At 44.7% G+C, this 26,481-nt stretch overlaps 5 protein-coding genes across 6 annotated transcripts; 2 read left to right on the top strand and 3 right to left on the bottom strand.

The window, feature by feature from the left end:
- Window positions 1-1,899: 1,899 nt before the first annotated feature.
- On the top strand, window positions 1,900-5,370 carry LOC142954605 (pyruvate dehydrogenase [acetyl-transferring]-phosphatase 1, mitochondrial-like). The gene is made up of 5 exons (XM_076095716.1): window positions 1,900-2,376; window positions 2,453-2,872; window positions 3,056-3,156; window positions 4,201-4,769; window positions 4,978-5,370. Exons 1-5 carry the CDS (start codon window positions 2,188-2,190, stop codon window positions 5,250-5,252), a joined length of 1,554 nt encoding a protein of 517 aa, XP_075951831.1. The 5' UTR covers window positions 1,900-2,187; the 3' UTR covers window positions 5,253-5,370.
- Window positions 5,371-6,044: 674 nt separating this feature from the next.
- Window positions 6,045-12,493, bottom strand: LOC142954602 (RNA-binding protein 39-like). 2 transcript variants are annotated; one of them, XM_076095712.1, is made up of 15 exons: window positions 12,344-12,493; window positions 11,633-11,695; window positions 10,603-10,652; window positions 10,180-10,341; window positions 9,668-9,721; window positions 9,448-9,565; window positions 9,127-9,279; window positions 8,775-8,921; window positions 8,614-8,679; window positions 8,264-8,462; window positions 8,088-8,174; window positions 7,591-7,696; window positions 6,976-7,081; window positions 6,576-6,654; window positions 6,045-6,490 (listed from the first exon to the last, which is right to left on the bottom strand). In XM_076095712.1, the coding sequence occupies exons 2-15, from the start codon at window positions 11,681-11,683 to the stop codon at window positions 6,387-6,389; spliced, it is 1,482 nt and encodes a 493-aa protein (XP_075951827.1). In that variant the 5' UTR covers window positions 11,684-11,695; window positions 12,344-12,493; the 3' UTR covers window positions 6,045-6,386. The 2 variants fall into 2 exon arrangements, with proteins under 2 accessions (XP_075951827.1, XP_075951828.1); XM_076095713.1 differs by lacking the exons at window positions 11,633-11,695; window positions 12,344-12,493 and adding an exon at window positions 10,758-11,006.
- A 459-nt stretch (window positions 12,494-12,952) lies between these two features.
- tsen2 (TSEN2 tRNA splicing endonuclease subunit) lies at window positions 12,953-16,612 on the bottom strand. Its single transcript, XM_076095714.1, has 12 exons — window positions 16,313-16,612; window positions 15,685-15,751; window positions 15,555-15,594; window positions 15,229-15,456; window positions 14,937-15,084; window positions 14,752-14,826; window positions 14,478-14,528; window positions 14,169-14,313; window positions 13,924-13,960; window positions 13,657-13,768; window positions 13,492-13,581; window positions 12,953-13,327 (listed from the first exon to the last, which is right to left on the bottom strand). The coding sequence occupies exons 1-12, from the start codon at window positions 16,481-16,483 to the stop codon at window positions 13,268-13,270; spliced, it is 1,224 nt and encodes a 407-aa protein (XP_075951829.1). The 5' UTR covers window positions 16,484-16,612; the 3' UTR covers window positions 12,953-13,267.
- A 549-nt stretch (window positions 16,613-17,161) lies between these two features.
- LOC142954604 (MKRN2 opposite strand protein-like) lies at window positions 17,162-19,879 on the bottom strand. The gene is made up of 4 exons (XM_076095715.1): window positions 18,930-19,879; window positions 18,645-18,694; window positions 18,139-18,307; window positions 17,162-17,788 (listed from the first exon to the last, which is right to left on the bottom strand). The coding sequence occupies exons 1-4, from the start codon at window positions 19,130-19,132 to the stop codon at window positions 17,545-17,547; spliced, it is 666 nt and encodes a 221-aa protein (XP_075951830.1). The 5' UTR covers window positions 19,133-19,879; the 3' UTR covers window positions 17,162-17,544.
- A 1,348-nt stretch (window positions 19,880-21,227) lies between these two features.
- mkrn2 (makorin, ring finger protein, 2) lies at window positions 21,228-26,481 on the top strand. The gene is made up of 10 exons (XM_076096136.1): window positions 21,228-21,365; window positions 22,189-22,317; window positions 22,470-22,600; window positions 23,243-23,374; window positions 23,463-23,638; window positions 24,522-24,587; window positions 24,689-24,837; window positions 25,221-25,331; window positions 25,423-25,567; window positions 25,663-26,481. Exons 1-10 carry the CDS (start codon window positions 21,340-21,342, stop codon window positions 25,822-25,824), a joined length of 1,227 nt encoding a protein of 408 aa, XP_075952251.1. The 5' UTR covers window positions 21,228-21,339; the 3' UTR covers window positions 25,825-26,481.

Raw genomic sequence — 26,481 nt, 5'->3', positions numbered from 1 at the left:
CTGCTGTTTCTTGTTCCATTTTAACTTTCCTTGAGAATTTTATTGGATTCCCTTCCAGTGGAGAAAACCTGATAAAGTGCCCTCTAGGATTCCCTTCTATTAGAGAAAACTTGATTAACTTCTCTCTAGGGTTCCCTTCCAGTGGAGAAAATATGATTAACTGCCCTATAGGGTTTCTTTCCAGTGGGGAAAATCATAAAGTGCTCTCTAGAGTTCCCTTCCATTGGAGAAAATGGGATGAAGTGCCCTCTAGGGTTTCCTTCCAGTGGAGAAAACGTAATGAAGTGCCCGATAGGGTTCACTTCCAGTGGAGAAAACGTGATTAACTGCCCTCTGGGGTTTCTTTCCAGTGGAGAAAACGTGATTAACTGCCCTCTGGGGTTTCTTTCCAGTGGAGAAAACGGGATGAAGTGCCCTCCAGGGTTTCCTTCCAGTGGAGAAAACATTATGAAGTACCCTCTAGGGTTTCCTTCTAGTGGAGAAAATGTGATGAAGTCCTCTAGGGTTTCCCTCCCAGAGGAGAAAATGTGATGAAGTACTCTCTAGGGCTCCCTTCCAGAATATGAACTGAGCTGTCAATGACTTAATGAGATGCAGGTGAGCAGGTGTGTCAGGCAACTGCAGGGTTGATGAGAAAAGTGGGAACAGGTGAGTAGATTGGGTGGGGCAGTCAGGTGATGGGGAAAGGACAGAAAGTCTGAGGTCATCTGGTGGATGGATGGGAAATGGCAATAAAGGGGCCTGAGAGGAGGGACAGAAAGACAGACTGTGAGACTGGTCAAGCTGGCATTTGGTTTTACCACCAACATGCCCGGCAAAAAGAGGCGAGAGGAAAATAAATCCTGGTTCACCAATCTCTATTCAAAAGTAGTTTCATTGAGAAGAAAAAAACATTTCAATTATTTCTTTAAATTTCAGAAGGAAGATAATTTTTCATGTATTTATTTATTTTATGTTTAGGTATTACTCCTCTTCTATTTGTCACAATGAAAATAACAATTAAATTCACATTTTAAATAATCTCTGAACGCCGTCACAGTGAGGGGGGGCGGGTCTTTACGGCTGGCAGCAGGAGGTTTATGGATTACTGATTACTGAGTGAGATATGAAAGCAGTCAAAGGTCACAAAGACGACGACTGAAAGAATATACAAACAACCTTCAACAGCACACCTGTCTGGCTGCAAAAGAACCGATCTGCTTCAGGAAACAAGAACCAGACACCGTCAACTGAACTGAGGATTGAGATGAAGAGTTAACCAGGAAATAAACGTTAAACAAACACACAGTGAGTTTCAGCTTCAGTAATCCTATGTTCAGGTTTTAGAGCCACAACATTGACGAGGACTCAAAAAATGTAAACAAATCTGATTCCTACATGTTTTTTTCTGAGCGTGATAACTTTCACTCTGGCGTTTTATGCACAAATTGATAATCTACTTAGAAAACTGGATGTAAATAAAAGATCAATACATATGCCAAAGAAAAATATGCAGCATTTATAGGTAACACAGGTGAACACACTCCCAGGTGAGTGCTGAACATGTAATATCATCAGGTGAAGGTAAGTCCGTCAGCTCAGAGCAGACACAAAAACTAAATACTCTGCTGGTTCTCCTGCTAATGCTCCTTCTTGTTCTCATTCAGGTTTGGTTCTGCTTTCCAGAGACTCGTATGGCTTCTTGCCTTGATGAGCAAAAGTTGCCTCTTTTCTTTTAGGGATTTAAGTTTTTGATTGTTAAGAAATTGGGTTTCACTCTGTTGGTTCCTCTGCTGGTTCTGCTCAAGGTTTCACTCTGTTAGTTCTCCTGCTGCTTCACCTGCTGGTTCTCCAGGTTTAATTCTGTTGGTTCTCTTCAAGGTTTCATTCTGTTGGTTCTCCTGCTGGTTCTCCTCCAGGTTTCACTTGGTTCCTCTGTTGGTTGCCCTCAAGGTTTCACTCTGTTGGTTCTCCTGCTGATTCTCCTCCAGGTTTCCATTTGTTCATTTTCTGTTGGTTCTCCTTGAAGGTTTCACTCTGTTGGTTCTCCTGCTGGTTCCGTGGTTTCACCCTGTTGGGTCTTCTTCTGGTTCTCCTCCAGGTTTCACTCTGTTGGTTCTTCTGCTGGTTCTCCTCCATGTTTCACTCTGTTGGTTCTCCTATAGGTTCTCCTGCTAGTTCTTCTCCTGGTTCTCTCAGCGAGTGGCCATGCTGGGAAGAACAGGACCCGTCAGTGGACGTTGCAGGTTTGAGCTCCAGCAGTCCCGTCACTCCTTTTCCTCCCCTCCCCTTCCGCGTCTCAGACTCCATTACCCAGCAGGCAGTGAGAGCAGGAAGTACAGGACTGGGCAGGAGGCGGAGCCGATGAGCTCAGCTCATGTCAACCGCATCTTAAAGGTGAGTAAGATCTGTAATTCAAGGTGTCAATCCAACAACCGGTCAAACTACTGATCTCTCCCTCTTCTGTTACCAGGCCAACGAATACAGCCACACCCTGCCCAGAGGCCCCGCCTCCCATGGTGTTCTGGGTTTCCATAGCAACATGCTACCATCCAACCATCCCAGCGAGGACCGCCGGAGCAGCGCCACCTGTCTGCCGGGCCGCGGCGGTGTACTGTTCGGCGTGTTCGACGGCCACGCTGGGACGGCCTGCGCTCACGCCATCAGCCAGAGGCTCTTCTACTACATCGCGGTGGCAACGCTGCCGTTGAAGACGCTGGCGGAGCTCGAGCGGGCGGTGGAGGAAGAACGGGCCGTACAACCGTTGCTGGAGTGGCACAAACATCCTCAGGACCACAACTGCCCCGATGGCGGAGCGATCTCCTTCCAAAGCCTCCGGAACTACTGGCAGGAGAGACTGGCGGGTGAAGAGGAAGAAGAAGAGGAAGAGAAGGTAGGGTTGGCTACTAGATACTGAAATAAAAGCATTTTTTAGTACATGTACCAAATGTTTTCGTGGTTGCCTCGTGGCTCGTTGAGTTCTGATCTTTCAGTTCCACTGACGGGAAGAGAGCGCAGCTTCAAAGCTGTCGCATGTTGTGATGTCATCATCTGTCTCCTCTCTGATTGGCTGCAGGAAGGCTGTAGGGTGACATCGGCGCTGGTCAACGCTTTCCGTCACCTGGACTATGACCTGTCCGTGGAGGCCCAGGTCCACCTGTCCATGTCTTCACCCAGGTCCTCATTCTATGGTCAAACTCCTTCTGCTCTGCTTTAAAACTCCTTCACTGTCACAGTTCCAATCGAAAAAGTTAAAAAGCTACAGTTTCATATGTGTTTAATTTACAAGCTAAATAACAGTTTTTTCTGCTTTTTTTTAAAGTCTATCCGAATGAAACACGAACATGTCTGTGTGTTTATGTAAAGAGTTGTTGGTAAGAGTATAATCATCCTGGCTGAAGATAATATGAGTCTTCAATAGTTTGAGTTACTCAAAACAAGCGTAGCTCTTTTTCACTACAAGAACCACAGACTGTATATAAGAAGTGGACGTAGTCATCGTTACGTCATCCATTGGTTTGTGGACTGACGTTATGAAGCCTTGAGTTCGGCGACGTCGTCTTGGATTACGACCGTCACCATGTTGTTATTTCCACAACCAATGAACTGAAGTTACCATATTTGGACTGTGGAGGAGTGACGTAGAGACGCCGTATAGTCTCTGGTAGCGGCAGCGACCTGTCAATCACAGTAAGCCCCGCCCTAAAGCATACCCTAATTTATGGTCTATTTGACTCTAAATGGACCATAATTTACGAAATGAACATCATGCTGTATTGAAGAAGACTTGAAACTAGAGATTGAGACCATAAACTCATGTTTACAATGTTTACTGAGGTAATAAATCAAGAGAGAAGTAGACTCATTTTCTCATAGACTTCTATACAACCAGAGGGGTCGCCCCCTGATGGTCATTAGAGAGAATGCAAGTTTTAAGACATGAAGCATCGGCTTCACTCGGCAGAACCGGAGGTTACCGGCTGACAACAACATACTGATAAATTGGTTCCTCACTGAACCTGAACCAGTAAGATACTTAGATCTCAGCCCAGATTAATTATGTTCATATTGGACAATTCTCTGTTACATCTACACCAAACATTTTGTGCCAATGCAAGAAGGAGTGTGTTCTTTGTGTAGAAAGGAGAACAGTATGCTGCATAATCCACTGTTTTCATTGGCTGCTTTCAGCTTTAGTCACCAGGTGATCTCTGTCCACAGACGGGTTTCTCTCCCTGGGGAGGCGTTGTCTCTGTCCTCCCCCCTCCGGGTGGCGCTGTCCGGCAGCACGGCTTGCATCGCCCACGTCTCCAAGGGCGTCCTGCACGTGGCCAACCTGGGTGACAGCAGGGCCGTCCTGGGCGTCAGGGAGCCCAACGGGAGCTGGTCAGCGGTCAGCCTCACCAACGACCACAACGCACAGAACCCAGACGAGCTGCAAAGGATTCTGGGGGAACACCCGCCGTCAGAGCGGAAGACGGTGGTCCGCCACGACCGCCTGCTGGGTCTGCTGCTGCCCTTCAGGGCGTTCGGCGACGTCCGTTTCAAATGGAGCGCAGAGATGCTTAGTCGCATCTACGAAACGCGACCGGACGTCCTGTCTGCGGTCGGCGAGGCGTTCCGGACTCAGCCACCGCACTACCTGACCCCGCCCTACCTGAGCGCGCAGCCGGAGGTCACGCTCCACCGCATCACACCTGCCGACAAGTTTCTGGTGCTGGCGACTGACGGACTCTGGGAGCTGATGCACCGACAGACGGTCGTCCAGCTGGTAGGGGAACAGTTGACAGGTAAGAAAACTAAGATCCTCACCAAGTCTAATCATCATCATTTACACTTTAACTGCCAGTTCAACTGCTTTCATCATTTACACTTCAACTGTGTAAACATGCATAAAGCGTTACTTGTAAATGACAACAGCAGGTGAAGTGTAAATGAAAGTAGTTGAAGTGTAAATGAGGAGCACGTGAACAGTGGAAGTGGTTTATTGCTGTCCAGGCCTTCAGCAGCAGAGACCCATAATCCCCGGGGTGGGCATGACGCTGGGCAGTCTGCAGCGCCTCCTGCTGGAGAGGAAGGGGCGGGTCCTGTCAGTGCTGGAGGACCAGAACGCCGCCACCCACCTGCTCCGTCACGCCCTGGGGGATGATGGGTATGGAGCGGTGGCACCAAACCGTCTGGCCAAGATGCTGAGTCTGCCGACAGAGCTGGCCAGGAGGTACCGCGATGACATCACCGTCACCGTCATCCACCTGAACGAGCCCGACCTTTAATCAGGAGATCACCTGCTTGGTAACCACCCAGGTGATAAATTAGTAACTTGTATTTTCACTCTGAAGATTTGTTACATGCTTGTCTGTTGCTCTTTGAACTTAAATAATAAAGTTTTGGTTAAAGTTCCAGTTCTTTATTCCTGTCATTTCCACAACAATTACAGAGTATCAGTCGTTGGCTATTGCGATTTTCAGCGTACTTTAGTCAAATTTGAGGTACTTGAACTTCCCATTTTATGCTGCACCACATCTGAGAGGGAAACGTGATCTTGTTTGTGTATACAAAGTATTTAAAAACGGTTTTAATTATAAATACAATTAAAACAGACCTTTCAGGACCGTGAATGCTCCACAATTCTCTAAAAGAGAACATTCTGCACAATGAGTACTTTTACTTTTGATACTTTAGTACATTTTACTAGTATTCAATTCTTTTAATTGCGACAGTAATTTCACACGGTGGTATTGTTAAGTTTGGAGTACTTATATATTGCCTTAATTTTATTTATTTAGCTAGTATGTCATTTGTAAAAATTAAACATTGCGGGAAAAGTGAATGATATACTTTATATAATATAAATACATCTCATATCAAACTATGCTCAGCCTCACATGCCAGTGAATGGAAGTAATGATAACAAACATCAGATTTTAAACATTTGTCTTCAGTTAGGCTACTTAAGTGGCTCTAATATCTGGAGCTGTAAACACCTGCTCACAGGTGTCTCATTCAGCCAATCAGAATGCAGTATTCTCAGTGAGCATAATACAAAAAGGACACAGCAGCTGACAGTGACTTCAAAATAAGATTTAATAAAGGATTTTACAAAATCAAATTCTTAGAAAACACTTCAATACCAAACAGACTTCAAACCAACCAATCAGCTGACACCGTCATCAGCCGGTCTCCCCACAGCTCACAGAGCTCAATCATTGGACGATACACAAAACAGGCCACGCCCAGAAATTCTAATGAGAATGAACAGGAAGTAAAACAGGAAGGAAAGGAACAAACAGCGTCCCTCCTCTCAGACCTGATAAACAGAAGTGAAACTGGCTCGTCCGTGTCGACCAATAGAGGAGGAGGATGTACAAAAGTCCGACGTCCAATCCGAGTGTAGCGTCGTTGGCGAGTCATCGTCTCGGGGGCAGGGCCATCGGCAGTGTGGTGGTGACGGACTCTGGGAACAGGTTGTGGTAGGTGGGCAAAGGGATGTAAGCCGCCGTGATCATCTTACCTGAAAACAACAGGTGAGATATCACAGCTGCTCTCTGATTGGTCCACAGCACAGAGCACAGGTTTCATGTGACAGGTTCTCTTACCAGCAAAATATCGTCCATGTAGAGCGTTGACGGCGGCCATGGCAGCAGGGATCGACGGACACTTGACGTAAACGTTTCCCTGTAAACAAGCAGAGGTCACAGGTTTAACGCGCACACAGGTAATTAGTTAAGTAGAAACCAGTAGAATGTTGACCCAATGAAACTTAGTAGAACCAGATTACAGAGAAAAAGTTAGGGAGTTAAGGTGAGAAGTGAAAACCAGTCAGTTTCTCGACCGGACTCTACCGCCTTCCTTGACCGGACTCTACCGTCCTTCCTTGACCGGACTCTACCGTCCTTCCTTGACCGGACTCTACCGTCCTTCCTTGACCGGACTCTACCGTCCTTCCTTGACTCTACTGCCTTCCTTGACCGGACTCTACCGCCTTTCTTTACTAACCTGAGCAGAGTTCTTGTCAGTGTAGATGTGAACGACTCCTCCATGTTTGTTACACTCCTCTATGACATCATGCTGGATATCCATCTCCCAACCAGGAGCTTCCTCACTGAAACGCACAATGAATTGAATGTTAGTGAAAACCTGTAAATGACACACACAACTCAACACAAACCAGCAATTATCTGTGAACCCAGATGTGAGGCAGAGTTTAATAGTTAATGAGTTTAAAAGGTACCGATTAGAGGCTCATTTATAGATGCAACTCAGTATATAAAATAAAAACATAATTAGAAATCACAAGAGAGCAATTAAACAATACTCTCTCATGACGTGACAGTACATGAGAAAGTATTATAATACCATCTACTATAACGGCATACACCGCAATAACATAACATGATGAAGTAAAAATACTTACTATTTGCTTGTATTAATGTAGAAATATGATCTAGTACACCATGTTATAAAACAGTACAACATATAGTATATAAAAGAGAATATAAGGTCATATATAGTCATTTAAATAGCGTATAGCAGACAGGTGTGTGTAGCTAACCGGGTTGAACATGTTGTACAGGTGTAGAGACAGACAGGTGTGTGTGTGTGTGCGTGTACCTGTTGGGATTGAACATGTTGGACAGTTGGAAGCAGTGTGTGGCGAGCGGCTGAGAGGGAAGATTCATCGGAGCGGAGTTCATGTTGCGACTCGGATTCATGGCAGCTGAAACACATTTTAAAAACTTTATTTTAAATCACATTAGACACACATTAACATCCATCGAGTCTATTTATTTGATTTCACACCATGGTCTGAGTGTTTACTCAATTCTGATTAATTTCTGATAATTTAAACCTCCTCAGTGGTTCCGGTCTGTTAACCGTCCTAAATTAATAGAACGTATTGATTTAAATTTTTTAGTAAATATCAGTTATTCCGTAGTTTACTGAGGGCTAAACTGTATTTCTTTGTACATTCCGTACCGCGAAATACAGTGTGTAACGAGAGTAAAGTTGAGCGAATGTACCATGTGATCCCGTATTCTGTCGTTTCTGACAGTTACAGCTGGGAACCTAAAGCACGGATGTGTGTGCGCGTGTGTGTGTGAGCATACCCGACACAGCAGCCATGGCTCCGAAAGCGATTGCTCCACTCATCTGCAGAGCCTGCTGAGCAGCGGGAGGCATCTGTAGACCAGTACCTGCTCACAGGTGAACCACACACACAGGTTAAAGGTGGATGTTACAGGCGGATGTTGCAGGAGGATGTTTGTATAATTTAGTGTCTCACCCTCAGCGAGCCGGGCCATCAGCTGCAGGCGTCCGGTGGTCCCGAGGTCGATGCCGGAGCGTTCAAGCTCGTCGCTGTCGAGGAAAGAGGAGAAGGCGTCACTCCGCTCCGTCACGTTACCCACCTTCATGGGGCGACCTGCCAGCTCGAAGCCGTTCAGCTGCTCGAGAGCTTTCTTAGCACACTCTGCGTCTGCAAACTGACAGACAGACAAACAGAGAGACAGGTCAGAGGTCATACGGCATACAGGTGAAGAGGGGGCGAGAGGTGAAGATACATTTTATAGACTGAAAGATGAGAGAAGATAAGAAGATCAATAATTGAAGGTGATGAAGACAACACAAACTCACAGTGATGAAGCCGTAGCCTTTAGAGGTTCCTGAGTCACTGTCCATCATCAGCTGGATGCTCTCAATCTGTGACGATAAACAACATAAACCACCCGTCTCACTCACAGACTTTACCTGCACATGTGTTTGTGTACCAGTGTGTGTGTGTGTGTGTGTCCTACCCGTCCAAATGGCTCAAAGATTCCTCTCAGCATCTCCTCGGTGATGTTGAAGTGCAGAGAGCCAACATACAGCCTCATTGGTCCTGATGTTCCCTTCTGCAGGTTAGCTGCTGCTGCTGCTGCCGCTGCTGCTCGGTTCTTCTCTGCCTGCGCGTGCACACACACACACACACACACACTTAACTCAAACTTTATTGTTATTGTGGTATAAATACAGTTACAAACTTGGGTTCAGTGTTTCCCTCAAAAACACTTTGACATGCCACCGTACCACCAACCCTGTGATTAAAGGACAACTAGCTCCACCCACTGAGCCACAGCCGCAGGTGTTTTTGTGTGCGTGTGTGTTTACCTGCGAGGCCTGTACGATGATGGGAACTCCCAGCAGCCTTTGCCCCGTCAGCCCAATGGCCAGAGGGACCGAGTTGGTCTCCACAAACTCGATGTAGGCGATGCCCTTCGACTTGCGGGAGTTCCGGTCCGAGATCATCCTCACGTCCCGAACCTGCAGAGGCACCAAAAGCATCCCGTAGAGTTAAACTCAAACAATAGCTACGTTTTTGTATCTTGCAGTTTCACTACACAATGTCCTCTAATACTACAGCACTGCACTGTAGTAGATGAATGACAATAAAGTCTAAATGGGCTTTTATTGTGAAGCAGCGGTGTTTACCTTCCCAACAGCAGAGAAGAAGTCCTCCAGGTCTCGAGGTCGTATCCTGGCTGCTAACTGCATACAGAACACGGTCCGGGCGTCACGCTCCTCTGGAGTCAGGTTATCTACGGGCTTCCTGCACACACACAACCACAAACAAACACAACAAAACAATCAATCTCACAACAATTCTGCATGTTTAGCTGTTTCGCTCATCAACATTTAGACATAAACTGACCTGAGTGGACTCTTCTCCTTCCTGACGGGACTCTTACTCTTCGACCGCCTGCGTCTAAAAACACAAAACAAAGATACAGTCAGAGTTTATTCTGAACTATAACTATAGAAATATTTATATTACAGACAGGTCTTTTATTTGTTTTATCATCAGTTAATAAACTACACAAAATAATGCTTTGCCAAATGTTTTTTTTTTCCTTCTACATTTAAGGCTCTTTAAATTTGATCACCTAAAAAAACGTTATTGTGGTTCATTAATGTCATGGTGCTGTTAGATTGCTGCCTTTTGTGTGCTGCAAGATGTTATTTTGTCAGATTGTCAACGTTATGAACAAAGATTAAAAGCTTTGAACTATTCCGTAGAGTCCTGATACAAACTCAACTCTTCCTCCGTGTGTCTTCATAAATTCTGTAAAATGTTTCCCCGGTCATGTCCCTTCCTCCAGAATTTTCACAATAAAAGTTTTGGATCCTCCTTTATATAAGTCAACATCAGACTTCACTACTCACTGCTGGTGGTGGTGGTCTCTGTAGCGGCCCCCCCTCTCTCTGCTGCCGCGACGCTCTCTGCTACGACTTCTTCTCTTCTCTCGGCTGCGGCTGCGTTTGCGCTCTCGGCTCCGACTGGGCATCTTGTCCCGGCTGCGCTTCCTTTCGCGGCTGCGCTTCTTCCTGCCGGAGACAAACACACACAGCAGCCAATCAGAGCACGGCCTGAGAGGGACACTCTTTTAACTCGGAAAAGACACTGACAGACACACAGACAGACGAGACAGGAAGACAGACAGATGAGACACAGCAACAGAAAGGAAGACAGACAGACAAGAAGACAGACTAACAGCAAGACAGACAGGAAGGACAGACAGACAGTAAGACAGACAGGAAGGACAGACAGACAGACAGACAGAGCAACAGACAGACAGGTGTGTTTACCTCTTGGGGCGTTCCTCCTGTCCGTTAGGGCTCGGGTTCTTGGAGTCCTCCTGAGGTCAGAGAACAGCGTGAGGAGGCAACATACAGGTTCAAACAGTCTTATCTAAACTTACATATAAATGTGGTTCTATGTGAGCTGTGAGGACCGTAGAGACCTGACTGGACCAGGTTCAGATGTGGTTCTATGTGAGCTGTGAGGACCCGTAGAGACCTGACTGGACCAGGTTCAGATGTGGTTCTATGTGAGCTGTGAGGACCCGTAGAGACGTGACTGGACCAGGTTCAGACGTGGTTCTACGTGAGCTGTGAGGACCAGTAGAGACCTGAAGGGACCACGTACAGATGTGGTTCTACATGAGCTGTGAGGAGCAGTAGAGACCTGACTGGACCACGTTCAGATGTGGTCCTATGTGAGCTGTGAGGAGCAGTAGAGACCTGAAGGGACCACGTTCAGATGTGGTTCTATGTGAGCTGTGAGGACCCGTAGAGACGTGACTGGACCAGGTTCAGACGTGGTTCTACGTGAGCTGTGAGGACCAGTAGAGACCTGAAGGGACCACGTACAGATGTGGTTCTACATGAGCTGTGAGGAGCAGTAGAGACCTGACTGGACCACGTTCAGATGTGGTCCTATGTGAGCTGTGAGGAGCAGTAGAGACCTGAAGGGACCACGTTCAGATTTGGTTCTATGTGAGCTGTGAGGACCAGTAGAGACCTGACTGGACCACGTTCAGATGGGATTCTATGTGAGCTGTGAGAACTAGTAGAGACCTGACTGGACCACGTTCAGATGTGGTTCTATGTGAGCTGTGAGGACCAGTAGAGACCTGACTGGACCACGTTCAGATGGGATTCTATGTGAGCTGTGAGGACCAGTAGAGACCTGCAGATGTGATGTGGTTCTATGTGAGCAGTGAGGACCAGTAGAGACCTGACTGGACCACATTCAGATGTGATTCTATGTGATGACCAGTAGAGACCTGACTGGACCACGTTCAGATGTGGTTCTATGTGAGCTGTGAGGTCTCACCTTCCTGTATGGAGCGTCCAGCATCGCCTCGATGTCCAGGTCGTCTGCCATCCTGCTGCTGGTCTGCACACAAACAAACAATCAACGATTATATAAACATTTAGCATAACTAATTATTAAAACAGGCGAGTTTATGAAGAAAGATTTAGTGAAACTTTTACTCAAATCAATCATGTCACTGATCTATATTTTGAGTATTTTAATACTCAAAATACTTTGACTAAAGTAAATCATACTTAAATAAAAACGCCACAAGTAGCTTCATATATTCTGAGTACATTACTTCTCATAATACTTTGACTAAATTTAGTAGCTAACTAGTACTTCAATACAAGTAGCTTCATTGATTCTGAGTACTTTGATACTCATAATACTTTGACTTAAGTTAATAGTACTTCAATGCTAACAGCTTCATATATTCTGAGTACTTTGATGATCACAATACTTTGACTAAAGTTAGTAGTACTTCAATACAAACAGCTTCATATATGGCGAGTACTTTCATGATCGTAATACTTCGACTAAAGTCACGTGACACAGTTTTACAGCTCGCATGTTAAACTAGCTAAACACGGCTAACGGCTAACAGCTAACAGCTAACAGTTAGCCGTTAGCTTCCGGGAGGCTATGGAGCAACGAGCCGGTATCTAACGTTACTACCAGTATCTACGGTTACCGGCAGAACAGCACGTGAGCAGAGCGGAGTTTTACCTGGACACACAGCGGAACGCGAAGGGTGATTTAACGGTCGGTCTGGTGGCTAACGGTTGCTTCTTAAAGCTTTGCCCTCGCGACGACACACACGGTGCTTGCTCTAAATGGCGCTGTAGGGAGCCTCTCGCTGTTATCGCGAGATCTTCCAACCCGCGAGATAATAACAAAACAGTGATCGCTTCTGACCCATCTGTATCCGAATCTATGGAAGCCCAGCTATGGAAGCCCAGTAGTGAAAGTCAATAAATAAATACAATTAACTTTGTAATTTTTTTTTATTTTTATTTAATTCAATTTTTGTAAAAAATAGCTTATTGTATGCTGAATACTTTGCTTCTCATAATACTATCTCATACTTATGACGTATCTCATACTTATGACTTACTATCTCATATTTATGACTTATTATCTCATACTTAAGGATGAAATGCTAAGTCATAATTATCAGATACTAAGTCTTTATTTTGAGAACATTTCTCATTTTGATTTACAGGATCTGTATTTTTTTTTATTCACAGTTGTGGAAATGGGCTTAACAATCTGACTGGAAGATGAATACGTCGATAATTGTTATTACATTACCATTTTCTATAATAATCACCACAGTTTTCTTTTCTTTTATTATTTTTACTTTTATTCAACATCTTCACCTCATTCCAATAGAGCACATTGAAATAGAAATCAAAGAAAGTAACACAACATGCAGCAGCCCCACACACACCTCCGCTGGACTTTAACTCCTTATGAGGACTCATGGTGCATTCAGGGACACTCAAAACTTCTGATGTTGTCTTCTTCCTGTTTCTGACTCTTCAATGACAACAACAAAAAAAAAAAATCTCATCCTCTTTTGGCTCGTCAAGTCTCTTTTGGGACATCACACGGTGACATCATCAGTTTCTTAAGTCTCCCGTCAGCCAATCAGATGTCGTCCTGCTCCACTCGCTCTCTGGAGGAAACCCACCTGCTGACGATCACTTCCTGTTGATAGAAAACACCTATTTTTTCACTCCGTTTCCTATTTTGTCTGATTAAACGTCATCACTACTACTTTACATGCACAGTGATACGACGCCATTATTTTTCTGTCGATCAATTAATCAATCATTTGACTTATTGAATAGCTGGTGCTTCCTGTTATCTACCTGAACCTTCAGTCTGCTCAGACAGACAGGTGAGTCCAGCTCAGCGTCTGATAGGTCGGCTGGATAGATGACGTAACACAACATCAGCTCCTGTAAAAACAAACACAAAGAAATAAAAACACCCGAATCAAATCTCACCCGATCTGACGTCCGTCGACTCGTTACCTTTGAGACGTTGGAGGTGATCCTGCTGAGAGCCGCCAGAGAGCGCCACGAAAACGGACGCAATGACGAGCCCCTGAAGGCATCGTCAACCCGCTCAACTACAACCGAATAACTACAGGAAGAGGAGAGGGACAATTTGTGAAGATTAGAACATTTCTATCAAGTTGTTTTGCAAATCTTTCTTGGAAACTTTTTGGGAATTGCGGACTGAAAGTTAAAAAGATTATTATTCTTTATTTTAATTTTAAAGCACGACATGTGTGTTACCTGGCGTGGTAGAAAGGTGGTCCTTTCCTATACAACACTGAAAACACACAGAAAAGAGAGAATCATGTAAATTGTGACAGACTGAATGTTTATCTCACTTCAGGCTCCGCCTCCTGTGCGCTGATGATTGAAAGCTGTCAATTATGTGTTCAAGTCACCTCAGACACTGGAGGATCATGGAACTGGTCCCAGCTTTAAACTAGTTTCTAACAGGGAAACTGTGTGTGTGTATGTGTGTGTCTTACCGAGGTCCACGCCGTACTTGGCCCCGCCCCCAACTTTAGGGACCCACCCCCTGCTTCGACAGTGCTGATAGGCTGCGAACAAGCTCACAAAGTCGGGCCGCAGGGAGCGGAACTTTCGCCACAGCTGGATGATTGACAGAGGCTCCTGACCAATCACAGAAGAGGATATGGCCGATGTCATGAGTGAAACATTTTTTTGAAAGGAAGTTTTATTTGTTATTTATATTTACTCATAAAATGTAGAAACAGGAAGTCAAACAAAACATGGAAATGCAATTAACTCCGACAGACAGACAGACAGATAGTTACCTGGTTCAGGTAGACAGACAGACAGCCCAGACTGTAGACCAGGAAGAATGCCTGTACACAGTTTACAGAATGACCCTTTAACCATTCAGATACAAATCAGATCACTATCTGAATCTGACAGCAGACAAATTTCCCCTTGGGGATGAATAAAGTACATTTCTATTCTATTCTATTCAGCTGAGGCTCATGGGTAATGTAGTATTTATAGACAGAAACAAGCTGAAAGAAAAAGTGTAACAAAATGTGATGGTTAGTGGGAGTGTTGGTGTGTTACCTCCTCCAGACTGAGTTGCAGGTACTCTGTGAGAGAGAAAGGAGTCCGCCGGACCTCCCTGACCCCCCCACACACCTGCAGACACAACACACACACACACACACACACACACACACATAAGTGTCATCTGGAGTGAGACGTCAAAGTCAAGATAATAATGAACATAAAAACCTTCACTGACTCACCTCACTGTCTGAGACCACTAGGACAAAACCAGGACCCGGAACCAAAGGATCCGGATCAGGACCAGAGTCAGAGTCAGAGTTGAGGTCAGGGTCTAGGTCAAAGTCCTGATCTGAGCCGGGATCAGAGTCCTGGTTTTGCTCGCCCAACCTAAAATGTTTAGGAGAAGAGAGAGAATCTGTTTTCCTTTTTTTTGTAATTTAAGTGAGCGGACCTTTTAAACACGGATTAGTTTAAAGTGAAATTCATTGTACAACAATTAGATTTATCCCCAAGCGAAGAGCACCACTCTACCTGCAGCTTCTCTTGGCCTCCGGCTCGACCCCTGACCCCGACCGAGGTCTCTTTGTGTGGGGACAGGCCCCCCCATTTGGTCCTGGCTCCTCCCCTCCACTCGCCTCCCTCCTCACATCCTCCATCTCTACTGGCTGAGAGAGGCTGAGCACGGTTTGATTGACAGCGTCTTCATCCAATCCCTGAGCAGAGAGCGCGGAACCTGCCCACCTGAGGAGCTCTTCGTATCTGCAGAAGAAGAAGAGGAGGAGGGTTTTTTATTTGTGAGAAAAAGCCGAGAGGATGTGATGTCATCATGTGAACAGACAGGATGTGATGTCACTCACCTGGACTGTGAGATGACAGGTAGAAACAAACCTTCGTGTGCTGTAACAAAACCAGAGAGCGGCTGACTGCAATGAACAGTGCTGATTGGACGAGACTGATGATGAGGTCATGGTGTGTGTGTGAACTCACGTTCCCATTGGTCAGAGATGCTGTGGTCCGGTCTGGCTCTGGACAGGACGCCTTTACCAAAGTAACCCTAGAACAAGACAAGACCGTGATGTGGACTAACTCAGACCTGGTCTCACGCAATGTGGACTGACTCAGACCTGGTCTCACGCAATGTAGACTAACTCAGACCTGGTCTCACACAGTGTAGACTAACTCAGATCTGGTATGACGCGATGTGGACTAACTCAGATCTGGTATCACGCAATGTGAACTAACTCAGAACTGGTTTCACGGAATGTGGACAAACTCCGACCAGGTTTTAGAGGAATTGGATTAACTCGGACCTTATTTTATATGACGTAGATTGTATCAGACAAGGTTTCACATGCTGAGGATTAATTCAAACCTGTTTTTTTAAGGATTTGGATCAACTCAGACCTGGTTAGAGGATGTGGATTAACTCAAATGTGGTCTAGAGGATAAGGATTCATTCAGTCCTTGTTTCAGATGATCTGGATTAAATCAGATCTGGATTCAAGTGATATGGACTAAATCATGGACTTTACATAAAGTGGACTAACTCAGACCTGGTTTTACATAAAGTGGACTAACTCAGACCTGGTTTCACCTGATGTGGATAAACTCAGACCTGGTTATAGATCTTCTGGATGTGGTCCGGATGACAGACCAGCACGTGTTGGTTGATGAGCTCCGCCCGGAAGTTGCTCGTCTCCCCCGGACTGCGGCTCACCGGCAGCGGAGCCACGTACTCCTCGTGGACACGCGTGCGTCTCCGCGGAGCCCGAAACTCCGCCTGCATGTTACCTGGTCTAACGGGGATCGGGTCTGACCAGAGGGAGCTGTAGTCCTCCACTGGATCCGGACTACTTTTTTTTTTTTTTTTGCGGATTTATTTTGCTGTGGGACGCTGCGGTGTCACCGAATCTGTGTCCGGTAGGGAACTGCCGGCCTCCTTCCGATAGTTCCTCCTTCAGTAAACTTGCTGTTTATATATATTTTTAAAGTCATAAGTTAAAATTACATTTCCTAAAAGTCCTTTCAGAAGAAAAAAACCTGAAAAGAAAATTAAGTATTTTTTATGTTCTATTTTTATTCGAATTTTTTTTGTTATTCCTTGTTTATGTTTTGAATCAGAGACGTTGGAATTAAAAAAATAAAACATCTCCAACAAATAAACAAATAAAACCCAAATTATCTGAATTCAGAGGTCAGTTAGGGGAAGACATTTCTGTGAACGGAGCTGGAGGAGAGAAAGAGGTTATTTTGGATAAAGAGGCAGCAGAAACATGAATGTCTTATTTTGGAGTCTCGGGGAATGTTTTTTGTTTTTTAATGAAAGTTAAATGAGTCAAAGTTCATCTTAACTAAATAGTTGTTGATCTATTAGAAGGGTTTACAAGTATGTATTCTTATGATAGCAAAACGTTTATCTTATTTACATTATGTTCACATTATTTCCCTTTAATTAATAAGACAGACAGACAGACAGGAAGAAACTATGTTTTCACAGCTCAAACATATTAATACAAGAGAAACATACAAGTACACACACAACATATACACGTGTATTTTTTATTTTATTTTAACTGCTGTACATATTAATGTAAAAGGCAACATGTTGACTTGAATACTGTGAAGATATTAAAGAAACCTGAGCTCAAATGTCATCTGCAGTTCAGGTTCAAATGTGATGAACATAAACTGTTTACTTATATAACCTTTTATATATATATATATATATATATATTTTATATACTTTATATTGAACTGTGTTTCAGTCCAACAGATTGACTGCAACACTGTTTCATCCTCAAGAAGACTGACGGTGGAGATTTGTTTAACCCTCCTTCTTAAAACAGACTAGAATAAGCCTGGTTTATCTGGTGTGTCTTCCTGTCTGTCCTCCTGTCTGTCCACCATGTAGTACCGATGTTTCTTTATGTGTTGGTACAGCGTGGTGTATTTGGTGACCCTCCTCATCCTCGGCAGGATGAAGCTGTGAATGAAGGTCTCTCTGCTCAGGGAGCTCTGCCCCTCTGCTGCCAGGACACTGTTAATGAACTGAAGACAGAAAGTGAAGCAGTTATGGTGCTCCTCATCGAACCTGAGGGACAGACAGGTGGACAGGAGAGAGAGTTAGAGACAGACAGGTGGACAGGAGAGAAAGAGAGACATAAACAATCAGGTGGACAGGGTCGAGGGAGAGAGAGAGAGAGAGAGAGACAGGGGGACAAAGGAGAGACACTGTTAATGAACTGAAGAAACAGAAATACTGAAAGTGAAGCAGTTATGGTACCCTTCGTCGTACATGAGAGACAGAAAGGTGGAGAGAGAGACAGACAGGTGGACAGGGTAAAGGTGAGAGAGAGAGAGAGATGACAGATGGAGAGAGACAGTGAGAGACTGACAGGTGTACAGGGTCGATCGAGAGAGAGAGACAGGTGTGAGGTGTACCTGTGCCAGGCCGGGTCCCACATGGGCCCGTCAGAGAAGCGGTCCAGGTACTGGTCCCACTGAGCCAGCAGGTGGAACATGTCGGGTCGGACCAGAGGAATGCTGACGCAGCGCTCCCACCCAGTCTGGTCTCTACCAACTCCTCCATGAGTGTAGTTATACACAACTCCTACACACACGCACACACACACACACACACACACATTAACATGTTGACTTGATGGTGGCGCTACATGACGAGTCAGAGGATCAACAACGGTATTACAGTTCATCCTCAGGGGAACATGAACGATGAACCACATTAATTAGTCCATCCAACAGTAGTTGAGATAACGCAGTCTGGAGCAAAGTGGTGGACAAACAGCGAGACAGACAGTTAGACAGACAGACATGTGGACAGACAGATATACAAACAGGCGGACAGACATAGAGACAGACAGGTGGACACACAGACAGACAGACATGACTGTAGCAGGAGAGTCTGACCTCTGACCCCTGAGTCTTACCTGAAGTGTTGGAGATACCAGTATGCAGATCTGATGTCCCATCAAACTCTCTGAGGAAACAGCACATTACACACTGGTTATACTGGTCTCAACTGGTATTTACCTGTGTGTGTGTGTGCGTGTCTATCTGTTGTGTATATATATACCTGTCTGTATCTACCTGTTGTTTGTGTATACCTGTGTGTACTAACCTGCACTGTGTGTATACCTGTGTGTACTTACATGTTGTGTGTATGTGTACTTACATGTTGTGTGTCTGTTGTGTGTACACCTGTGTGTACTTACCTGCTGTGATTGTCGTGTGCAGGTGCGACCAGCAGGCAGCTGGAGGTCTTGTGTGCGTTGCTGAGGGGGGAGGGGAGGCTGACCGGTGCCTCCTGCAGTCTGCTCCCCCTCAGCTCCTCTCCACAGCTAGGACACTCCTCCGGCACCGAGAAACAGAAGATCTCCTTCTGACAGTGACTCAGTCGGATCACATTGAGATCCATCTCTTCAAATCCTCACCTCCTTCTTTTACTCCTCCAGTCCTCCTTTAACTCGTTAAGTCCTTTTTTTATCTCCTCACCTCCTCCTTTAACTCATTAAGTCCTTCTTTTACTAGTCGTTCTTTTTACTCCTCACTTCTTCCCTTTACTCCTCCAGTTTGTCTTTAACTCCTCCAGTCCTCCAGTCCTCCTTTAACTCGTTAAGTCCTTCTTTAACTCCTCACCTCCTCTTTTCACTCCTCCAGTCTTCCTTATACTCATCAACTCTTCCTTTAACTCCTCACCTCCTTTTTTTTATCACCTCAACTCTTCTTTTTACTCCTCCAGTCCTCCTTTAACTCCTTCAATCCGTCTTTATCACCTCACCTCCTCTTTTTACTCCCCCACTCTTCCTTTTACTCCTCAGATCTTCTGTTCCTCCTTTCTTCACCTCTTCTCACTGTATACGTTGACATGTTTTCTTCTTCTCTGCTCCTCTTGTCTGTCAGTCGTCCGTTTCTTCTTCTTCCCTTCCTTCATGTCACACCTGGTTGCTATATGGTTACAGCCTATCAGATGTCGTCACTGCCCGGACTCGTCCTATCAGGTTACAGGTGCTGTCATGTGACCCGGCTCACCTGTGTACCTGCTGGAGTCTGAACAGTTGACCTTCAGACTGGAAACAGTACGAAACAGAGTCACCTTCAAAATAAAAGCCTTAATGCAACTTTAACGGCCCTGCGATCTGATTGGTTTCAACAGACTGAATTTAGGTCAACAAGTTTTCCATCTCACCGGTGTGTATGTGTGTGTGTGTGTGTGTCTGTGTTTGCGTGTGTGTGTATGTGTGTGCGTGTGTGTGTGTGTGTGTGCGTGTATGTGTGTGAGTGTGTTCTGTATGCTCAGGTCTGTTGTAATCTGAAGACGTCTCCTGCTTGTTTTTTTAAGGCCTTGAATGGTCAAACTCACAATTCCCCAAAACATTTAAGAAAATTTGCTTTTAACCTGATTGAAAAAAGTTATAAAACCAAAACTTGTAATGACTTGACCAATAGTTTTATAAAATGTCCTGGAGAATATTCTTATAACATTTGTTAATGATAATATAATACCTTTCTGATGATTTTGACAGATAATTAAACTGTTTTTCTCAAAAAGTGTAATTTTAGCCCTCTGAAACATTTGACACTGATTTCATAAATAAAGAAATAAAAGACAACAGACTTAAGCAAAGTGGGGAAAAATATCATTGAATTTGAACACACAAAAGGTTGTAAAATATTTGTTTACTCTACTCAAAGCAAACAATGACCACTTAGAGTAATTCATAACTGTTGTAAAGCATTATGGACATTTAGAAGGGCGTACAACTATGATTATATAGTGCTATAAGCAGATTATAACATATTTTAAGTATATGTTTAAAATGCATTATAGACATGGGTGTCATGTTGAACAACTTGATAGTTAGAACAAAAGAGAAATCTACTTGGCAAGACTAAAATTGACTTGATGAAAAAGGACAGATCAAAGTTGGATTAATGACAAACTTGGTCAGTATATATATATGTTTAAAGAAGTGGGTTAATTATTGCTGGATATGTGTCACAGACACACCTTAAGAATAAACTGAGTTAGATGGTTAAGTGTCTTGTTTCCCACTTTATAGACTTAACTTGATAATTAAAAATTTAATTTTTTAAATATTTTTTTACATATTTTCTTTACATTTGTAAAATTTTTAAATCTTTAAATTTCTAAATTTCTAAATTTCTAAATTTCTAAATTTCTAAATTTCTAAATTTTAAAATTCTAAAATGTTTAAATTTGTAAAGCTTTCAATTTCTAAATTGTAAAATTTCTAAATTTCTAAATTTCTAAATTTCTAAATTTCTAAATTTCTAAATTTCTAAATTTCTAAATTTCTAAATTTAATTTTTTTTAAATTTTTACTTCTATTTACATTTTAAAATGTTTTAATGTTTTATTATTATAATAATTTTTATTAAACTATATAAGTACTAGACATCCTGATATACACTCCATACCAGTCGGTGGCGGTAATGTACCAATTCATTGTTTGCCAACCGCCACTAAACCGCAACAAAGAAGAAGAAAGAAGAAGAAGGAACCTTCCTGCTGTGACCGCGGGTGTCAGTCGGTGGTGTTTGAAGGTAACACCAACGCGACCACTTGGAAGCAGCCGTAGCAGCTAAAGCCCCGCGAGGAAGATGAGCACTAAACAGGTGACCTGCAGGTGAGTCTGTCGCTCTGTCAGCCACCCGTCTGTGAGTCTGTTACCTGTCTGCCCGTCGGTCTCGCGCTCTGTGTCTCTCTGCGATGACGGCGGACGCGTTAGCCTCGCGCTAATGTTTTTAGCTGTTAGCTGTTAGCTTGTGTTCCGTTAGAAATGAAAACTCACTCAGATTGACAAACATTACCTGTTAACGCACCTGGGCCGTCTCATCCGGGTACTACAATAGGGGTGGACAAAATATTAGAAACACCGAGACTGTAACACAGTCTGGTAACAGTTAAGGTCACACGTGAGCAAACCGGACAGGAAACCGGGATTTAACGGTGATGGTGATGGTTCTGATTATCAGAGTTAACACACACAAATGTATACACAAATATATACTCTCATATATATCTATATATATACACACACACACACACACACACACATGCATATATATATATATATACTATGATATTAATCAATGAATGCAGAAAAGGATCTGCATTATTATGAAAACAATAATTAATTGCAGCCCTCAGATGTCTTTGTCTTCTAGTAGCTCCCGTTTGCGTCTCTGTTTATTTATTATCAATAACATGAATGAACTAATGAAACTGTTCTATTAAAAACAGAAAACTTTAATATAATATAAGCAACATAAATATAAGTACAGCCATGACAGAAGCTCTGTGAGGCTGTAGTTAAGACACCGGACAAGAGGTCTCTGAGGAGTCATTGAACAGATCTTAGAATGATTGTTAAATTCTAACCAATCACAGAGAAGATTATTTTGTGGTGTTTGTTGTACAGCTGGTGTAACAGGTGTGTTGTATTGCAGGTACTTCCTCCACGGTGTGTGCAGGGAGGGAAGCCGCTGTCTGTTCTCTCACGACCCAACCAACAGTAAACCCTCCACCATCTGCAAGTTCTACCAGAGAGGAGTGTGTGCCTACGGAGAGCGCTGCAGGTAACACTTCACCTGACAGACTGGTAACATTTCACCTGACAGACAGCTAACACTTCACCTGACGGACGGATAACACTTCACCTGACGGACGGGTAACACTTCACCTACATTTCTTCCTGTGTGTATTAAGGTTTTGTGTGACTTGTGTGCAGGTATGACCACATCAAATCTTCATCCAGAGGAGGTCCAGAGGATCACGCCGGTTTAGGAGGAGCTGGTGCTGTCTTCACTCCACCTTCAGTTAGAGGTGGAGTGAAGAAGACGATGGTCCTCAGAGAACGAGGTGACTGACACACTGCAGTGCTTTCAAATGATACAATACTCTACAATACTCTACTATTTATTTGAGTATTTGTTTCATCTGGACGAGACTATTTGTCCTCCCACTTTTTAGTTGATATATTAAGGTGACTCTGTTATCGTGATCCCAGCAGCCAGATCGCAGTCGGGTGCACTTAGTATTACTATTAGTCTGGGACAGGGATCGTGAGTCTGGGACGGGGCCTTTTGAGTCTGGGACGGGGCCTTTTGAGTCTGGGACGGGGCCTTTTGAGTCTGGGACGGGGCCTTTTGAGTCTGGGACGGGGCCTTTTGAGTCTGGGACGGGGCCTTTTGAGTCTGGGACGGGGCCTTTTGAGTCTTGGACGGGGCCTTTTGAGTCTGGGACGGGGCCTTTTGAGTCCGGGACGGGGCATTTGAGTCTAAGACGGGGTCTGGGAGGTTGGGTAATTAAAAATAAAGCATTTAGAGTAGTGATAAGAACAACGTAACGATCTAATTCCTAACAATATCTGCCTCTCTCTCCTCCTGTCTGTCTCTCTCTCCTCCTGTCTGTCTCTCTCTCCTCCTGTCTGTCTCTCTCTCCTCCTGTCTCCCTCCCTCTCCTCCTGTCTCCCTCCCTCCTATCTGTCTGTCTGTCTCTCAGTCCTGGGTGTAGACGGTATGTTTGGGGGTCCACCAGACAGTTTGGGGCCCGAGGTCACGGCGGCGGCAGCAGCTCCTCCTTCGTATGTTCAAGCCATCAGGACGGGTCTGGACGCTTCAGCACAGGAACAAGGTGGGATGAAACTCTGGCTTCTGATTGGCCGGTAGTCGTCTGCGATATAGATGAAGTGTTTTTACATGTCAACCTGTGCTCTCTGTAGTTCCTCCCCCTGTGGGCGGAGCTTACCAGGACCTCCCCCAGCTGTGTCCCTACGCCGCCGCCGGACACTGCTTCTATGAGGACAGCTGTACGTACCTCCATGGAGACCTGTGTGAGGTGTGCGGGCTGCACGTGCTCCACCCCCACGACCCCGAGCAGAGGAGAGCGCACGAGAAGGTGTGCACGTTAATTTGACCTAATCTGATGGATTAGCTGTTGGCTCCTCATGTTTCAGTTGAATTATTATTAGGACTTGTGTGAACCATCATGTAAAGCTGCTATGACATTTAACAGTTTTAATTGAATAGTGCAAGCAATAATGTTCATAAACATGATTTCTAATTAATGTGCCACCCTGCGAAATCCTTCAGGCTGAGTTTAGTGTTCGTTGTGTATTAGTAAAGAACTTCGATAAGCAACGTTGTCTTTGTGTCTTTATTCTTGCAAGAAGGTTTTTCAGTTCAACACACAAAGCAGAAGAACAACGGGGAACCAGGGAAGAGCTTATTTATACGGTCCAGACAGTGTAGGAACCAGTCTGAACTGGTTGGCCTGTCAGGGTCTGTTGGGTCGGGACAGGAACTGTGAGTTGGGGACAAGGTCTGTTAAGATTGGGACAGGGTCTTTGAGGACCTGTCAGAGTTTGTGAGTGCAGTACATGGTCTGTTTGGTCGGGACAGGGTCTTTGAGGACCTAGCACCTTCTGTTAGGTCGGGACAACTATCCACTATATTGGACCGAATATAAACTAATCCAGGTTGTAGATGGAAGCCGATAAACAAGCCAATGTTCACAGTTTTATCTCATCTAGATAAAACAAACGGTATAATTCAGACACCAAAAATAATTTACATTTAAAATAGCTTTGGCCCCCAAAAAAGAAGAATCAAAGTCCGTCTCCATTCAAAAACGTCTCCAGTGCGGATTTGCGGCCTGCGTTCGGTACGTAAACAAACTACGACTCACGACCAGTGACGCCGAGCTTTTTATAATTATTTAACTCACAATGAAGTTTATTGTTATTGTTAAACTGTTGACTGTAATACCCGTCTGTCTGCAGATGTGTCTGCTGGCCTTCGAGGCCGACATGGAGAAGGCTTTCGCAGCGCAGCTGAGCCAGGACAAGGTGGGTTCAGTCGGTCGCTCACATTGGCGACGTATGGCGACAGTAACTGTTGTTGTGACTGTTGCCGTAACTGTTATTGTTGTTGTTGTTGTTGTTGTTAGGTGTGTTCCATCTGCATGGAGCTGGTGGTGCAGAAGCTGAATCCGTCAGACCGCAGGTTCGGCATCCTGTCCTCCTGCTGTCACACCTTCTGTCTGGCCTGCATCAGACAGTGGCGCTGCACCAGGAACTTCAGCAACAAGATCATCAAGTAAGAGTCCAGTTCAGAGGGAACCAGTAGTACGGGACGGGGGATAGGGTCTCTGAGGGTCTGCATAGGGTCTGTGAGGTCTGGACAGGGTCTTTAAGGGTCTGTTAGGTCTGGATAGGGTCTGTGTGGTTTGTACAGGGTCTGTGAGGTCTGGACAGGAACTGTGTGTTGGGGACATGGTCTTTAAGGACCTGTCATGGTCTGTGAAGTCGGGACAGGGTCCTTGAGGATGGGACGGCGGCTGTGATGTCGGCACAGGGGCTGTGGGGTTGGGAGAGGGTCTTTGAGGACCTGTTAGGTACTTTTAGGATCTGACAGCGTCTGTTAGGTGGGTTCTCTGAGTCTAGTACAGGGTCTGTGAGGTCTCTCGCTCTCTCTCTCAGGTCGTGTCCAGAATGTCGAGTCGTCTCAGAGTTCGTCATCCCTTCGGCCTACTGGGTGGAGGACCAGGACGAGAAGGACCACCTCATAGAGCTCTTCAAGTCTGGAGTCAGGTGAGCCAACCTGCGTGTCACTGAGCGGCCGTGCGTTAAGCTATGCTTGGTTTCAAATCTTCAAAATCATGTCTTTGTTGTGTCTCTGCAGTAAGAAGTCCTGTAAGTACTTCGATCAGGGTCGAGGTTCGTGTCCGTTCGGAGGGAAGTGTTTGTATCTTCATGCCTTCCCAGACGGAACCCGAGCAGAACCCGACCGGCCGCGCAAACAACTGAGCTCCGAGGGGAACGTCCGGGTCAGCAAACCTTCAGCCGCCGCCATTGTGATTCGTAGTTCAGTGCTCCTTTTAGTTTGGTAGTTTTTATAAACTGCATCTTTTGTTTTTTGTAGTTCATGAACAACGTCCGTCTGTGGGATTTCATCGAGGAGCGCGAGCAGCGGCCGGCCCCGCCGTCCCTGGATGATGACATCACAGAGATGAGGGAGCTCTTCATGCAGATGTCGGGGCCGAGCCACGACGGGCCGGAGACCCCGCCCACCGAGGACCAGTAGAGACCGGAACCGAGTCCTCCGTTGAAGTCCGACCGACGGCGGCCGCGTTTTGTGGGATCGTTTGAAATATTAAATCATGTGATCACTCTGCGGCTCTCTGGTGTGTTTCAATCTGGAAAACGAAATCCCTCGTGTGCACAAGTTTGGTAATTGGTTAATGATATATTGTTACCATTTTATTTATTGTGTAAATAAGTAAATACTGAGTCAGTGTGAAGTCATTCTGTGGTGTTGTTTTAAATTGATCTTCCTCCTTCATTTAGCCAGTAAGGTAGGTTACTGTTCAGATATCCAATCAAGAACAATGTATTATCTTAATTATACGGTGCTCCAAAAAGGAGCATTTAGGTAAACTAGACTTATCTTCCCCACGTTTGTCTTCAGACATCTGTGTTGAATATATGTGTCTTGTCTCAGATGGACGGTATTTGGATTAAATGGGGTTTTTGTGATTTTTTTAAATTATGATAAATAATAATGAGTTTCCTCGAGATTAAGATTTTTAAACAGAACTTCAGGTGATTTCAGATTGTAATCGGTTCAGACGTCTTTTTAAAAACGAGACAAAAAAAACACGAGAGGTAATTATGAAAAATGAGTACATGAAAACAAAAAATAAAATGTAAATGAATAAAATCATTTCTTTTATCAAAGTCA

The sequence above is a fragment of the Anarhichas minor genome, unplaced genomic scaffold (genome assembly GCF_050575085.1).
Source record: "Anarhichas minor isolate MPS153535 unplaced genomic scaffold, ASM5057508v1 ptg000021l, whole genome shotgun sequence".
In the NCBI taxonomy this organism is placed as follows: Eukaryota; Metazoa; Chordata; class Actinopteri; order Perciformes; family Anarhichadidae; genus Anarhichas; species Anarhichas minor.
Note: the sequence above shows the minus strand (reverse complement) of the source record. Positions and strands in the feature narration are given on the sequence as shown.